Below are 15770 nucleotides of genomic sequence, written 5' to 3'. Positions count from 1 at the left end.
CCGCACTCCAGCCTGGGTGACAGATAAAGACTCCATCTCAAAAAAATATATATATATGTGTGTGTGTGTGTGTGTGTGTGTGTGTGTGTGTGTGTGTGTGTGTGTAATGTTAGACACCAGCTGTGTGCCTGCAACTGTCTTGGCACTTTATTATTATTTTTTGAGATGGAGTCTTGCTCTGTCACCCAGGCTGGAGTGCACTGGCATGATCTCGGCTCACTGCAAGCTCTGCTTCTCGGGTTCAGGCAATTCTCCTACCTCAGCCTCCTAAGTAGCTGGGATTAAAGGCATGCACCACCAGGCCCAGCTAATTTTTTGTATTTTTAGTACAGACAGGGTTTCACCACTTTGGCCAGACTGGTCTTGAACTCCTAGCCTTAGGTGATCCACCTGCCTCGGCCTCCTAAAGTACTGGGATTACAGGTGTGAGTCACTGCACCTGGCCAATAATAAAAAATATCTATTAGACACCAGCTGTGTGCCTGCGACTGTCAAAGCCCTTTATTTTATTTATTTATTTATTTATTGAGAGAGACTCTTACTCTGTCACCCAGGCTGGAGTGCAGTGGCACGATCTCAACTCACTGCAACCTCCGCCTCTGGGGTTCAAGTGATTCTCCTGCCTCAGCCTCCCAAGTAGCTGGGATTACAGACACGCGCCACTACGTCCAGCCAATTTTGGTATTTTTGGTAGACACGGGGTTCCACCATGTTGGCCAGGTTGGTCTCAAATTCCTGACCTCAAATGATTTGCCTGCCTCGGCCTCTCAAAGTGCTGGGATTACAGGCGTGAGCCACCATGCCCAGCCTGTCTTGGCACTTTAAATGTACCATATCTGGCTGGGCAGGGTGGCTCACACCTGTAATCTCTATGCTTTGGGAGGCCAAGGTGGGAGGATGGCTTGAGGCCAGAAGTTTGAGATCAGCCTGGGCAGCAGAGAGACCCCATCTCTCACAAAAAAATTTAAAACTATCCAAGTGTGATGGTACACGCCTGCAATCCTAGCTACTCAGGAAGCTGCAGTGGGAGGATTCCTTGAGCCCAGGAATTCAAGGTTGCAGTGAGCTTAAATTGCGTCACTGCATTCTAGCCTGAGTGAAAGTGAGACCCTGTCTCCCAAAAAAAAAAAAAAAAAGGGTCTGGTATGGTGGCTCACACCTGCAATCCCAGCACTTTGGGAGGCTGAGGCAGGAGGCTTGCTTGAGCCCAGCAGTTCAAGACCAGCCTAGGCAATACAGTAAGACCCTGTCTCTACAAAAACGTTAGCTGGGCATGGTGGCACGTGCCTGTAGTCCCAACTACTCAAGAGGCTGAGGTGGGAGGATCATTTGATCCCAGGTGGTTGAGGCTGCATTAAAGCTTACAATAATCTGGGAACTCAGGGTTAAGGACAGTGCCTGAAGGTGTGACACTGCAAGGAGCAGGGCCAGGATTCACACCCACGTCTACTGGCTCTCAGCTGTGACTGCACATTGGAACACTCTGAGGAGCCTTAAAATATGACTGGTTCCTGGGCATCAGACATTCTGACTGAACTATTTCTGGGATGTGTGGCCTGAGTGTGGGAATTTTTACCAGCTCCTCAGCTGATTCTAATGTGCAGAAGACATTGGGAATTTTGCTCAGTGCATCCTGAAATCTCTTGGGTGTCAGTATATTAATACCCCACAGCTAAAAATCTCAAGACAGAAATAAAGATCACCCAAAATGAAACTTTTAAGGAAATTTGGCCTGGTGGAGACTAGGTTATCTTACAGATGCCAGAGTTTGTGAATTGGGTCTGCAGAGACGAATGCTGGGGGCCAGTGAGGGCAAATGTTCCTCTCAGCATGGGTGTGAACAAGTCTGCCTCCTCTACTGGGATAGGGGAGCTCATTTTTCAGAAATGCCTTTGTCCACCCATCTGGGCTCTACATCCCATAAAAGCCATTCTCTCTGACACATGTGGAAGAGAAAGGCCAGTCACCTGCTCTGCACACTTCCTTCTTGTCCTAGATCACAGTGAAAGCAGTGAAGTGAGCCAGTCAGAGGGAGAGCCCTGGCCTGACATCGAGAGCTTCAGTAAAATGCCTTTTGATGTCAGTGTGCATGACCCCAAGTACACTTTGATGAGCCTGGTGTATACTGAGAAGCTGGCAGGGGTCAAACAAGGTCAGTGCAATCAGAGCCAAGTTCACCACCTTTCCGGGTCAAGGGGACACTAACTCCATCTCGCTTTTCTTTCACTCTTATGCACATGATTTTTTAAATTTTCATATCTGTTTCTTAGGGCATAAATTACAGAATACATGGAAAAGTCATTTTGGGGGAAAGGGGACTTTTCTTTCCAGGCACAGGGAAAACATGTTATCTCATGGGATGGCTTTTTGCCCCTTTATACACAGAAGTGATAAAGGAATCCAAAGTTGAAGAGCCCAGGAAACGGGAAACTGTGTCCATAATGCTGACCAAATATGCAGCCTATAACACCTTTCACCACTGTGAACAGTGCCGCCAGTACATGGACTTCACCTCTGCCTCCCAGGTACCGTCCCGCCTTCGCCCTCGCCCTCACCCTCTGTCACCCACTATGGATTTTGTATGTAAGGGTGGGGGGTGGAGGGATGAAAAATAGGGCCCCTAGTTTCAGGCCTCAGGTAAAGGATAGTTTACTCATACGAAGGAGCCACTCATTGGTGAGAAAAATGCATGAAGGCTGGGCGTGGTGGCTCACCCCATAATCCCAGCACTGGGAGGCCAAGGTGGGTGCATCACCTGAGGTCAGAAGTTCGTGACCATCCTGGCCAACATGGTGAAACCCCATCTCTACTAAAAATACAAAAAATTAGCCAGGTGTGGTGGCACACGCCTGTAATCTCAGCTACTTGGGAGGCTGAGGCAGGAGAATCGCTTGAACCTGGAAGGTGGAGGCTGCAGTGAGCCAAGATCTCACCACTGCACTCCAACCTGGGTGACAGACTGAGACTCGGTCTCAAAAACAAACAAACAAACAATGCATGAAGCGATAATTAAATGAATGTTGGGTTTCTTTGGATTGTGGGAGGGAGAGAAGGCAGCTTGGCTTTAGTATCTTGAATTACTTCAAATGGTTACATGTGTCATGTTTAGGTTAGGAAGTAGCAGAGATGTTTCTTTGCATCCAGATATTACAGTATATTTGATAAAAGAGTTTCCCCCTCTTCCCTTTGGATCACTGACTAAAATGGCACTATTATCTCAGATTCACAGGGTGTGCCCTTTGAGCTGTGATTCTAACAGGTCTGTATATTTGCACCAACCTAATCATATTCACACCTGTGTGGGGTGGCCCGGCCAGTGGAGTCAGTTTGTTTTATGCAGTGAGAACTGAGACATAGGAATGCAGAACACGGGCCAATAACCCTTAGTATGTGGCTTCTTTTTGGCTAGTGCATCTTTAAGCACAAAAGATGGAAAGGTAACATAATGATAGTAATATCCAGAGCTTACTTCCCCCAATCCATCTTTATTTTGTGACCTGGCTCTGAACACACAGAAACAACTCCTGCTTCTGGTAGGCCATACTGACTCCCCTAAACCTGTTTCTGCTCTTCAGGGCCAGGTCGTCACCCTTTTCCCACATCTCATCCTGAAATACAAATGAGTACTAGAAGGGATATGCTTTAAAAAACTGATCGAATCATTTCTGCCCTTCTAATACAAGTTACCTTTTTATATCCCATTTGTTTTCTTGGTGTTACTGAAAACTTTTGGTGGGCTGCTTTGAAATAAGCTCTTAAAAGCTTTATAGAAGACCCAAGTTCCCTGGTCTACAGATTATAGTTTTTAGAAAATCTCTTTATTAGAAACCCTCTATTCATAAAGTTTGTGTGACTACCGTACTAAGTAGTATATTCCCACATTTCTGAGGCAGAACTAGAATTAAGGGAAGAAGTGTAATGTTATTTTTCTATGAAATATAGTATTTTGGTTAAAACCATTGGGAAACCTACTTCGATTCTAGTTGCTGATGAAAATTGATGGTACCCTTTTATTAAGCCAAATCTTATCCACATTAAAAGTGTGAAAAGACCTATTATATAATTATTCACTGAGACAGGTTACTGAAAAAACATGAACTCTCCAACACTTTAAATGTAGGTTAGATTTATATTTGGCTTCAGTGAGTCCAATGGTCTCTTTTCTGAAACCAGAGTTCTGGGCTAAATGATTGAACCTCTTCAGCATCCACTGTAGCCAGGAAAGATGGGGCTGGAGAGGCATTTTAATGTCAAACCTGATATTTAGAAAGCTGATATTCATTTGACCTGACCTGCACAGAACAGAAGTGTTTCCCTCCGATTAACAGGGGACCTTTGGGAATGCATACAGAGCAGGACATCCCACTGGTATATCTGACCTCTGCATAAGATGGAGCAGTTGTGGCTCTGACAGCATAAAGAATGCAATGCCAGGCAACAAGTACTTCTCCTACTGAGGCTATGCAGGTGCAAGATGGCGGGCTGCCATGTCAGTGACAGCTCCTAAATGAAGTGTTTGCCTTATCAACCTTTTAGATGTAGCTGCTCACAGCCTGGTCTGGTAGCACTTACCAGTTCATGTTAGTTTCCCTCTCTTAATAACAACCTGAAGGAGTGGCCTGGAAGTTTGGAAACGGTGGGCTTACTTACGTTCCCTCCCTTTCTTCTTTGCAAATGTAGATGTCTGACTCCACCCTTCATGCCTTCACATTCTCTTCCTCTATGCTGGGAGAAGAGGTTCAGCTCTATTTCATCATTCCCAAATCCAAAGAGAGTCATTTTGTCTTCAGCAAGCAGGGCAAGCACCTGGAGAGCATGCGGCTGCCCCTGGTTTCAGACAAGGTGGGTGAAAGCATCTGGACTGCTAGGCACCAGACCTAGTTCTCTAAGTGTCCTCAATCTAGAGGCTTTAATTTCATCTTTTTTTTCCCCTTTCGGCAGAATTTGAATGCAGTCAAGAGTCCTATTTTCACTCCTTCCAGTGGTCGACATGAGCACGGACTCCTAAACCTTTTCCACGCCATGGAGGGCATCAGCCACCTTCACCTCCTCGTGGTCAAAGAGTATGAGATGCCTCTGTACCGCAAGTACTGGCCCAACCACATCATGCTGGTGCTTCCCGGCATGTTCAATAATGCAGGCGTGGGTAAGGGGCCCCCCTGGGATGGGGAGAAGGGCTTCAAAAATAAACTGAGCTCCATTCCCCTGGCATGAAAATTTCAGATTCCCCTGCCTCTAGAAATTGTCCTGCCCTCTCACCTCTTTGAAAAAAAAGTCTTTTGACTCTTCCTTGAATTTGAGTTTTCTTTTTCCCCTTATCTGCAGTTTTGCAGAATTAACTCTGAGGACTGGTAATTAAGGAAGAAGTCACTGGTATACGGAGCACCCTGGGAAAGTTTGGGATTCTTCCCTGTATAGGCTGCAAATGTTCCTGAGCTGAGCACTGTGGAGCAGAAATGTAACCATGAGAAAAAAGATGGTCTAAGGGAGAGGCAGGGTTAGTGGTTCACCCAGATCAGGAGGGGCCCCTAGGTCATCTCATCTTTAAGGCATGTAGCAAGTTCTAGGGGGCTGCTGTACAACCAGGGAGCTGGAAGCATCGTTACTGCCTATGACACAGGAATGTGCCTGAAAGAAGTCTTCCTGCTTTCCCCCTGGGGTTTAACAGCAATGCGCTGATTTCTCAAAGGGGGCCAGTGCTTGTATGTATGACAGAGCTGTAGAGACTGGAGCTGTGGAGACTGGAGCTGTGAGAATGCCTTCATTTTCCTTTCTCAGGCAGGACACCTCTAACCGAATCCAGTGTTTTAGAGCTGTGCTTTTCTGGACACTTCTTGCACTGTAGTTCTAAACAGTTTTGCCCATCTGCTCCTGTGGGGTGCCTCAGTGCCAAGTGAGGAGCTGCTTGTTCCCATTTTAAAGAGGAGTAATAACACCCAGCCTAGAGCTGGACTGGAGGGCAGATAAGACCTGAGTAGTTTTCTTGAACCCACATGTTTCTTCTCTCCAGGGTCTCCTCTTTCTCCACTGTCTCTCAACTTAGCCTCTGCCTCTCCCTTCCTTCTTAGGTCTCTCCATTTCTTGTTCCTTTCTATGCCTTTTCATGTCCTTCGACTTCAAACAGCCTTAATATGGGCTTAATGTATTTTCAAAAATGGTTTTGTTTTGAATATAATTGTTTATCACTTTATATCAAGTGAATTAAGGCTTCTGTATATTTCTGTTCCTTCAGCCTCCCCAAAACCACCTAACTCATAATAACTGAAGCCTTTTTCTCTGTGAATATATGCCTGCCTGATCCTTAGGAGAAAGTTTTCTCATCCTAGATCTGACCAAACTGTATAGTACTAGTTTTGCCATTTTTGCAATAATCTGGGGAGAAAGAAGCCAACACACATATGCAAATGAAATATACAAACTATTATTTTATTTTGGTAAAATCACATAAACATAAAAGTTACTGCCTTGGCCGGGTGCAGTAGCTCACGCCTGTAATCCCAGCACTTTGGGAGGCCGAGGGGGATGGATCACCTGAGGTCAGGAGCTTGAGACCAGCCTGGCCAACATGGTGAAACCCCATCTCTACCAAAAATACACACAAAAAAAATTAGCTGGGCGTGGTGGTGTGTGCCTGTAATCCCAGTTACTCAGGAGTCTGAGGCAGGAGAATCACTTGAACCCAGGACGTGGTGGTAGCAGTGAGCCAAGAACATGCCATTGCACTCCAGCCTGAGCAACAAGAGTGAAATTCTGTCTCAAAACAAACAAACAAAAAAAAACCACGTACTGCCTTAATACTTCTAAAGTATTGAAGTTCAGATTACAACATTCTTATTGTAATGAGAATTATTACAACAGTCTTACAACAATGTGAATGTTACAACATTCACATTGTTGTAAGACTGATTGCCAGAACTCTTTTCACCTTGTGAAACAGAAACTCCCCCATTCCCTCCCTCCCCTCAGCGCCTGGCAGCCACCATTCTACTGTCTCTAAGTGCAATGATACAGTATCTGTCCTTTAGTGACTGACTGGCTTATCTCACTTAGGATGTCCTCAAGGTTCATCCATGTGGTAGCATGTGTTAGAATTCCCTCCCTTCTTAAAGGCTGGATAATATTCCATTTTATGTATCTACTCCATTTTATCCATTCATCTGTCAGTGGACATTTGGGCTGCTCCCACCTTATGGCTATTGTGCATCATGCTTTTATGAACACAGGTATAAAAATATCTGAGACCCTTCTTTCACTTCTTCTAAGTATATATCTAGAAGTGAGATTGCTAGATCATATGGTAATTCTATTTTTAACTTTCTGAAGAATCGCCATACTGTTTTCCATAGTGGCTTGCACCATTTTACCTTCCCACCAACAATGCACAGGGATTCTAATTTCTTCACATCCTCACCAACACTTTTTTTTTTTTGAGGTGTTGTGCATTGTGATTTTGTTTTGCATTCCCCTAATGATTAGTAATACTAAACATCTTTTTGTGTGCTTGTTAGCCATCTGTGTATCTTCCTTGAAGACTTGTCTCCAAAGTCTTTGTTGATTTTTCAACTGAATTATTTTGTTGTTGTTGAGTTGTAGCAGTTTTTAAAAAATATATTCTGGGTATTAACACCTTATCAGATATACTTTGTAAAGATTTCCTCCCAGCCGGGTGCAGCGGCTCACACCTGTAATCCAAGCACTTTGGGAGGCCAAGGAGGGCAGATCATCTGAGATCGGGAGTTCAAGACCAGTGTGACCAACATGGAGAAACCCCGTCTCTACTAAAAATACAAAATTAGCCTGGCATGGTGGTGCTTGCCTGTAATCCCAGCTACTTAGGAGGCTGAGGCAGGAGAATCACTTGAACCAGGGAGGTGGAGGTTGCGGTGAGCTGAGATCATACTGCTGCACTCCAGCCTGGGCAACAAGAGCGAAACTCCGTCTCAAAAAAAAAAAATTTCTCCCATTCCATGGACTGCCTTTTACTCTATTATTTGATGAAGTCCAGTTTGTCTATTTTTTCTTAGCTTTTGTTTTTGATATCATATGTAAGAGATCACTGCCAAATTCAATGTCACAAGGCCTTCCCCTACGTTTTCTTCTAAATGATGTATAGTTCTAGCTTTTATGTCTAGGTCTTTGATCCATTTTGAGTTGATTTTTATGTAGGGTCTAAGGTAAGGATTCAAATTCATTCTTTTGCATGTGACTATCAGGTTTTCCCAGCACCATTTTTTTTTTTTTTTTTTTTAAAGACAGGGTCTTGCTCTGTCACCCAGGCCAAAGTGTGCAGTGGCACGACCATAGCTCACTGTAGCCTCCAAGTTCTGAGCTCAAGCAATCCTCCCACCTAGCCTCCTGAGTGGCTGGGACTATAGGCCTATGCCACCATGCCTGGCTAATTTTTAAACTTTTTGTAGAGACACGGGTCTCACTATGTTGCTCAGGCTGCTCTCAAACCACTGGCCTCAAGTTATCCTCCTACCTCAGCCTCCCGAAAATGCTGAGATTACAGGTGTGAGACATGATGCCCGGCCCCCAACTGTGTTTGTTGACAAGACCATCTTTTACCCACTGAATGGCTTTGGCTCCCTTGTAAAAAATCATTTGACCATGTATGAGAGGGTTTATTTCTGGGCTTTCTGTATGCCCAGATCAAAACTACCACACTGTTTTGATTACTATAGCTTTGTAGTAAGTTCTGAAATCAGGAAGTGTGAGATCTCTAACTTTGCCTTTGCCTCTCTTTCAAGGTTGTTTTGGCTATTTGGGGTCCCTTGAGATACTGGATGAATTGCAGGATGGGTTTTTCTATTTCTGCAAAGTCTTTGGGATTTTGATAGGGACTGCATTAAGGCTCTGGATCACTTTGGGTAGCACTGACATCTCATATCAAGTCTTCTAATCCATAAACACAGGATGTCTTTCCATTTATTGGTGTTTTCCTTAATTTCCTTCAACAATGCTTTGTACTTTTGACTGTACAAGTCTTTTGCCTCCTTAGTTAAGCTGATTTCTAAGTCTTTAATTCTTTTTGATGCTATTGTAAATGGAACTCTTAATTTCCTTTAGATTGTTCAAGGTTGAGGCATAGAAATGCAACTGATTTTGGTGTTGATTTTGCATCTCCATCTTTGCTGATTCACATATTCATTCTAAAGGGGATTTTTGGTGGAATTTTGAGTTTTCTATGTATATGTTGCCTGGGAATGGAGATAATTTTACTTCCTATTTGGTTGCCTTTTATTTATTTATTTTTTTTCTTGATTACTTTCTCTGGCCGTGACTTCCAGTATTATGTTAAATAGAAATGGTAAAAGTGGCATCCTTGTCTTGTTCCTGATCTCAGTTTTGGAAAAGCTTTCAGTCTTTCACCATTGACTAGTGATGATGTTAGCTGTGGGCTTTTCATACATGGCCCTTATTATGTTGAGAATGCAAACTATTACACACACGTTCTTGGAAGGTAGATTTTCCTAAATCCCAGTTTTACCCTAGATCTATTCACAGTGCTTTGGGTTCTTCCATAGAGTTAATAGCTTTTCTTTCATTTATCACCTACATTTTGTTTCATTTTAGGATGGCCCACTCATAAAATTTGGCTGATTCCTATCATCTTGATAATCGCTAACATTCACCGAGTAGAGGGTGCTAGGCGCTATCCTGAGCATCATACAGCAACCCTATGAGATCACCGTTATTATTGCCTTCTTAGAGGTGGGGAAGCCAAGGCACAATGGGTTTAATTTGTTCAGGGTCACATGGATAGAAAGTGGTGGAATTAGGATTCAAAATCGGACAGTTTGGCTCCTGTCTATTCTCTTAATCTCTATACCATATTGCCTCTTGCAAAAGGCAGATCTAGGGAAAGGGTGCCAGTTTCCAGAGTCTTCAGAGAAGATGCTGCTGTCATTTTCCTTGAAGTGTCTAAAGAAGGGGACATATCAATGGAATTGGCATACCCACTCACTGCAGCCCAGTTAACTCCCTAGTACAGGACATGTGAGTAGCTGCTTCCAAGTCTGAGAGAGCCTCTTGTCATACTTCAAAGAAGTAAACAGTAATAGCATTTCCTAGATGTGGATTCCTTTGTCCTATGAGGGAAACTGGATTCTTGCAATACTCTCAAAGTGTGGTTCATATCATTTGTATCCTCAAAGATATCTGGTTTCTGGCCCTTCACCATACCTACTCAAATGCAGCTCTGGTAATGGACTCTAAGAATCTACATTTAAAACTGATTCCCCAGTAACTCTTAGATACACTGGTTTGAGAGCCACTGCTCTGAACATTTGGTTGGCTCCCACCTGCATGGTTCTCATGTGAACAGGCATTCTGTGGAGAGAATATAGCTGCCTGTGGGGCTTCAGCCAAGCCAGAGTGAGGATGTGTGGATATGTAGATGTGGTTATGTTGCCTTCCAGGTGCTGCCAGGTTCCTCATTAAGGAGCTATCATATCACAACCTAGAATTGGAGAGAAACCGCCTGGAGGAGTTAGGCATTAAACGCCAGTGTGTCTGGCCTTTCATCGTCATGATGGATGACTCATGTGTCCTATGGAACATTCACAGTGTTCAGGAGCCATCCAGGTAGACTTCCAAGCTGTTCTGGGGGCATATGACACAATGCTGTAGACAGGATAATACATTTCTTGACCACAGTTACATACAGAAGTAAGTGAGAGACAGCTTTCTAGGGCAAAACAGCCGACCATGAGATCACCCTCACTAGAACATTTTGTGGTGACTTAGGAATTTTTTATTTAGACATTCAGTAGCCCATTATATTCCTGGACCATTCTGGGATCACAACATTGGTTAGCTATTAAAGTCTACTGAGGCTAGGCACAGTGGCTCATGCCTGTAATCCCAGCACTTTGAGAGGCCAAGGCGGGCTGATCGTTTAAGGTCAGGAGTTCTAGACCAGCCTGGCCAACATGGCGAAACCCTGTCTCTACTAAAAACACAAAAATTAGCTGAGCGTGGTGGCGCATGCCTTTAGTCCCAGCTACTTGGGAGGCTGAGGCATAAGAATCACTTGAACCCAACAGGCAGAGGTTGCAGTGAGCTGAGATTGTGCCACTACACTCCAGCCTGGGTGACAGTGCAAGACTCTGTCTCAAAAAAACAAAAATAAAGTCTGTTGAGACACTAGGATTTATGTAGAAAGACTGCTGACATCTCAAATCAGGAGACCTAGTTTTTAGCCCCAACTCTGTTTTTTGTTTATAATTTTTTTGTAGAGATGTTGCCCAGTCTGGTGTTGAACTCTTGGGCTCAAGCAATCCTCCCACCTCAGCCTCCCAAAATGTTGGTATTACGGGCGTGAGCCACCACACCCAGTCATGCTTCTTGACTGTCTATGAAAAAGGAAAGTCATCTCACCTCTCCATATCTCAAGTCCATCACCTGTAAACTTATGCCTGGGCCAAAATCAGTGGTTTTCTTCCTGGGGTAGTGCCCACTCACATTGCTAGCGGGTGCCGGTCAGGAGCATCTGTGAGGACCAGAGGATGCCAAACATTTTTAAAAATCCAACACAATAAACCCCCAAAATTCAATAGCACTCCCATTGCAACACTGTGCCAGGTACCTTTAAGCCCCTCCCAGCTCAAACATTGTGATTTCGTGTCCTTGTTCCTATTTTGGATTTGAAGCCAGTGAAATTTTCAAATATTCCTTATTATACACAATTACCAGAACTGGGAAGGATACTTCTATGCTTCCAACCTCCAGCTACCTCTTCTTTGGCAACTTTATTCATTGTTCACTCTGACACAGGGGCTGGATTTTTCTCTGCCCAAAAGTGATAAGCCCCACCCCAAAAGGCAGTTTCTTTAATAGTGACAGGCAGTGTGAAAACTGGGCTTGACATTCTTCTCCATTTGCTAATACAAAGTAAATCAGTTAATTTTATCCTTGAGAGTATTACTGGTGTATAATAGTGTATAGACAGTTCACAAATGATCCTGTCTTCCATAATATTTATCAACATCTTATATAAACTATATTTCACAGCCAGCCTGTGGAAGTAGGAGTTTCCAGTAAGAATGTTTCCTTGAAGACTGTCTTACAGCACATTGAAGCCACACCAAAAATTGTCCACTATGCAATCTTGGGCATACAGAAATGGAGCAGCAAGCTGACTTCTCAGAGCCTAAAGGCCCCATTCTCTAGGTGTCACGTGCATGATTTCATTCTTCTCAACATAGACTTGACTCAGAATGTGCAGTATGACTTCAACAGGTAAGTCAGGCCTCATGGATACAGGTAATCCTGGCATCTACTGATGCCTTCTGCCCAGCTCTAGCCTCTGTAATGCTTTTATTCGTATGTCTTCAGTTGAGAAGCTGACTCTTTATGTGGGCAAGGAGAAAGGGGGATCACAAGCCCCAAAGTGTGCCCCTTTATCACCAAACTGACCTAGATCTTAACAGGGGTTACAACATGAAATGCTTAAACACTTTAGCCATCTCATTATTCAACAAGAACTCAGACAGACACAGAAACTATTGACTCAAGTCAGTGTGTGGACCCGCAAACATCTAAGACTAAGCCCTCGTTCACCCTCCAAACTCAGAAGGAAATCACTTTTCCTGAATGTTAGTAGGATTCAGGGAAATCCTACTGTAGGGAAAAGGCAGCAGATGGGGATCAGCAGGGTAGCCATGGCCTTGCCTCCCAAATAAATTATGTCCAGGTTCCTACAAAACCTGAGAGAGCCAAACAAGAAAGCAGGAACCATAAAGTCCTTCTTATGCCAACCTCACGGTTATAGAATAGCTGCTGCTTTCACTTCTGTTTTAAATTTGACAGAGGCTTCATCCTGTTTGTAGCCAGAAATTTAAAACTGGGAGCACCTCTGCATTCCTGTTCTGCCAGAGTGTATCAAATAGGAACACAGTCCTGTTTTTGCATAGGGATACCTAAAACCTGTGACAGAGCTGGGACAAAGATCATCTCACTTTCCCCTTTTAAAGGCTGTAATGCCCAAATCAGAATTTTTCTAGGTCAGTGTTATGAAGGCCAGCTCCACAAAAGCACGGTTGATTATTTTAGGCTCCTAATATCTTGCCACATATTTATTTTGCCGTGTATAGTTATCACGGTTGAGATATGCCAGCTGAAGAAAACTATTGTTGTGGTTACAATTTAGGTATTTCTGTGAAGATGTTGACTTTAATCTGAGAACGAACAGTAGTGGCCTGTTCATCTGCCGCTTTAATAACTTCAGTCTCATGAAGAAACATGTTCAGGTTGGAGGGCAAAGGGACTTTATCATTAAACCAAAGATCATGGTAAGTACTGCAAGCTTGATTCAAGTGCTGAAAATAAGCACAATGATAATGACTATCTTTGTTATTAAATGTTGGCATTAAGCACTTTCCGTTTTATTGGAAAAGTGAAATAACACAAGGGAGTTTTTTTTTTTTTTTTTTTGGAGACAGTCTGTCCCCTAGGCTGGATGGAAAGCAGTGGCGTGATCTCGGCTCACTGCAACCTCTGCCTCCTGGGTTCAAGCGATTCTCATACCTCAGCCTCCCGAGTAGCTGAGATTAGAGGTTCGTGATACCATGCTTGGCTAATTTTTATATTTTTAGTAGAGACGGGGTTACACCATGTTGGCCAGGCTGGTCTCGAACTCCTGACCTCAAGTGATCTGCCCACCTTGGCCTCCCAAAGTGCTGGGATTACAGGCATAAGCCACCACATCCAGCCATTAGGGAGTTCTTAATTTTCAATCTCATTTCTGTTACTGGGGACTCATCTAGAGCCAAAACATTTGTTTTGACAATCCAACAAAATTACTTTAAATGTTGGCCTTAAATCTAAGTTTCTTTGGATTTAAGCCTTAACACATCCTTCAAAGCTTTAGTTTCAAGATGGCAAACTTTACATTTTTGCCTTTTTTTTTTCCTGAGACAGAGTCTCACTCTGTCGCCCAGGCTGGACTGCACTGGCGTGATCCCAGCTTGCTGCAACCTCTGCCTCCCGGGTTCAAGCGATTCTCCTGCCTCAGCCACCACATCCCGCCACACTTTGACATTCTTTATGTAATACATGAGAGAAATACAAATCAAGATGTCAGTCTGGTCCTTTGCTAGAACTTTCTTAAAAGACAGTAATATAGATCAAAACTATACTCTTTTCTAAGAAATTTACTGATATCTAATAATTCATAGCATGGGGCTACCAGTGGAGCTTAGAAACCTCTTTGCCATTTTTTTGGTGGGGTTGTGGGGTGGAGTTAGGATGAGATAGGATTTAACCCATACACACCGAGCACCACTGTAAAAGGGTTCTGATTGATCTCACAATGTACCTGTTAAATGTGGTAACTTTTAGAGAAGCCTGCTTTCTTCTGCCCTCGCTGTATGTAACTTACATTAAATCCAAGAGAAAAAAATTTTCAGGACCCTTTACTGACATACATTTGAAGTTAGCACCCCTCACTGTGCTACTGCTATTATTTGGGGACTGTTAGGATACAATTCAGTGTTTCCTCACCTGTAAAATCCAGTGACAGACAAGTTTCCCATGATCATCTTGGCTCTGATTTCAGGTGTCAGAGAGCTTAGCACCCATCTTGCCCCTTCAATACATCTGCGCTCCCGACAGTGAACACACGCTACTGGCAGCCCCTGCACAGTTTCTCCTGGAGAAATTCCTTCAGCACGCCTCATATAAACTCTTCCCCAAAGCCATCCATAACTTCAGGAGTCCCGTGCTGGCCATTGACTGCTACCTTAACATTGGACCAGAGGTAAAAGGGGTGTGGGGGATACTGTACTTACCTACATCCATCCATTTCTTTCTCATTTTAGCTGTTTACAAAAAAGCCTGTGACATGAAATATAAATCAAGATGCCAGTCTGGTCCTTTGCCAGAACTTTTATTAAAATAAGATAGTAATACAGATCAAAACTTGTATTTCTACCCTTCTGCATACTCACTTATGCAAAGGCTCACACAACATGCAGTGGCAGTTGGCCCTCCGCATGCCTATTTTATCTCCACAAATGAGCCAGAAAATATACAACTCAGCTGTCAGCTCCTCTGAGAAGCCTACCTTAGTGACTTTGGGCAGCAGTTGCTTGCTCCCACTTCTGTTAACATTCATCAGATTATACTGTAATTATGTGGGTTTTTCTTCATAAAAGTGCGAGTTCTTCAAAGACACACAATGTCTTAGTCATTGTTTTAGACATATGTAAGAGGAGCTCAGTGATTACTGAAAAAATAAATGTGTACCACCTGAAGCCTCTAGAGGTGGCATTTCTCCACTTCCCACCCCTTGGACTTCTAAAATTTTTCACGTTTTAGTTTTTTTTTTTTTTTTTTAAACTGCCACTTGCACCACCAGGCTCCTGCTACTAAGCTGTCCCTTTAGAAATGATTCTTGTACTACATCCTCCTTGTAAAAAATGTTTTAAAATGATAAGAAAGTAAAGTCACCTGCCAGAAGAACATTTTGGTGTACTACATTTCCTTCCAGGGCTTTTCTTTGTATGTATTGAAAAAAACACACATGTCCATACACATACTCTTTTAACACTGAAGTCCAACTGTATTCAATTTTGGAAACTAATTTTTAAAATTTCACAGTGTAAACATTTTACATTCCCATTTTTATGTTTCAGTAATCTACACTATAGCTTGGGTAATGAATTACAGAATTTTAGAAGCAGAAGGAACCTTAAAAACCATCAGATGTAAAGGCCAGGCATCAAAGCTCATGGCTATAACCCAGCACTTTGGGAGGCTGAGGCGGG

The 15770-nt window shown here is 43.3% G+C and overlaps 1 protein-coding gene across 1 annotated transcript in view; it reads left to right on the top strand.

The window, feature by feature from the left end:
* GREB1L (GREB1 like retinoic acid receptor coactivator) overlaps positions 1-15770 on the top strand; it is a 167926-nt gene that overhangs the window by 143895 nt on the left and 8261 nt on the right. The window contains exons 25-32 of the mRNA XM_017873530.1: positions 1997-2152; positions 2386-2525; positions 4681-4842; positions 4942-5146; positions 10422-10587; positions 12016-12243; positions 13154-13295; positions 14561-14761. Of these exons, the coding sequence (XP_017729019.1) occupies positions 1997-2152; positions 2386-2525; positions 4681-4842; positions 4942-5146; positions 10422-10587; positions 12016-12243; positions 13154-13295; positions 14561-14761 (1400 nt within the window). The remainder of the gene's footprint in view (positions 1-1996; positions 2153-2385; positions 2526-4680; positions 4843-4941; positions 5147-10421; positions 10588-12015; positions 12244-13153; positions 13296-14560; positions 14762-15770) is intronic.

The sequence above is a fragment of the Rhinopithecus bieti genome, unplaced genomic scaffold (genome assembly GCF_001698545.2).
Source record: "Rhinopithecus bieti isolate Rb0 unplaced genomic scaffold, ASM169854v2 scaffold_6946, whole genome shotgun sequence".
Taxonomy (NCBI): domain Eukaryota; kingdom Metazoa; phylum Chordata; class Mammalia; order Primates; family Cercopithecidae; genus Rhinopithecus; species Rhinopithecus bieti.
The sequence above is the reverse complement of the archived record's forward strand: the minus strand, read 5'-3'. Positions and strand labels throughout refer to the sequence as shown.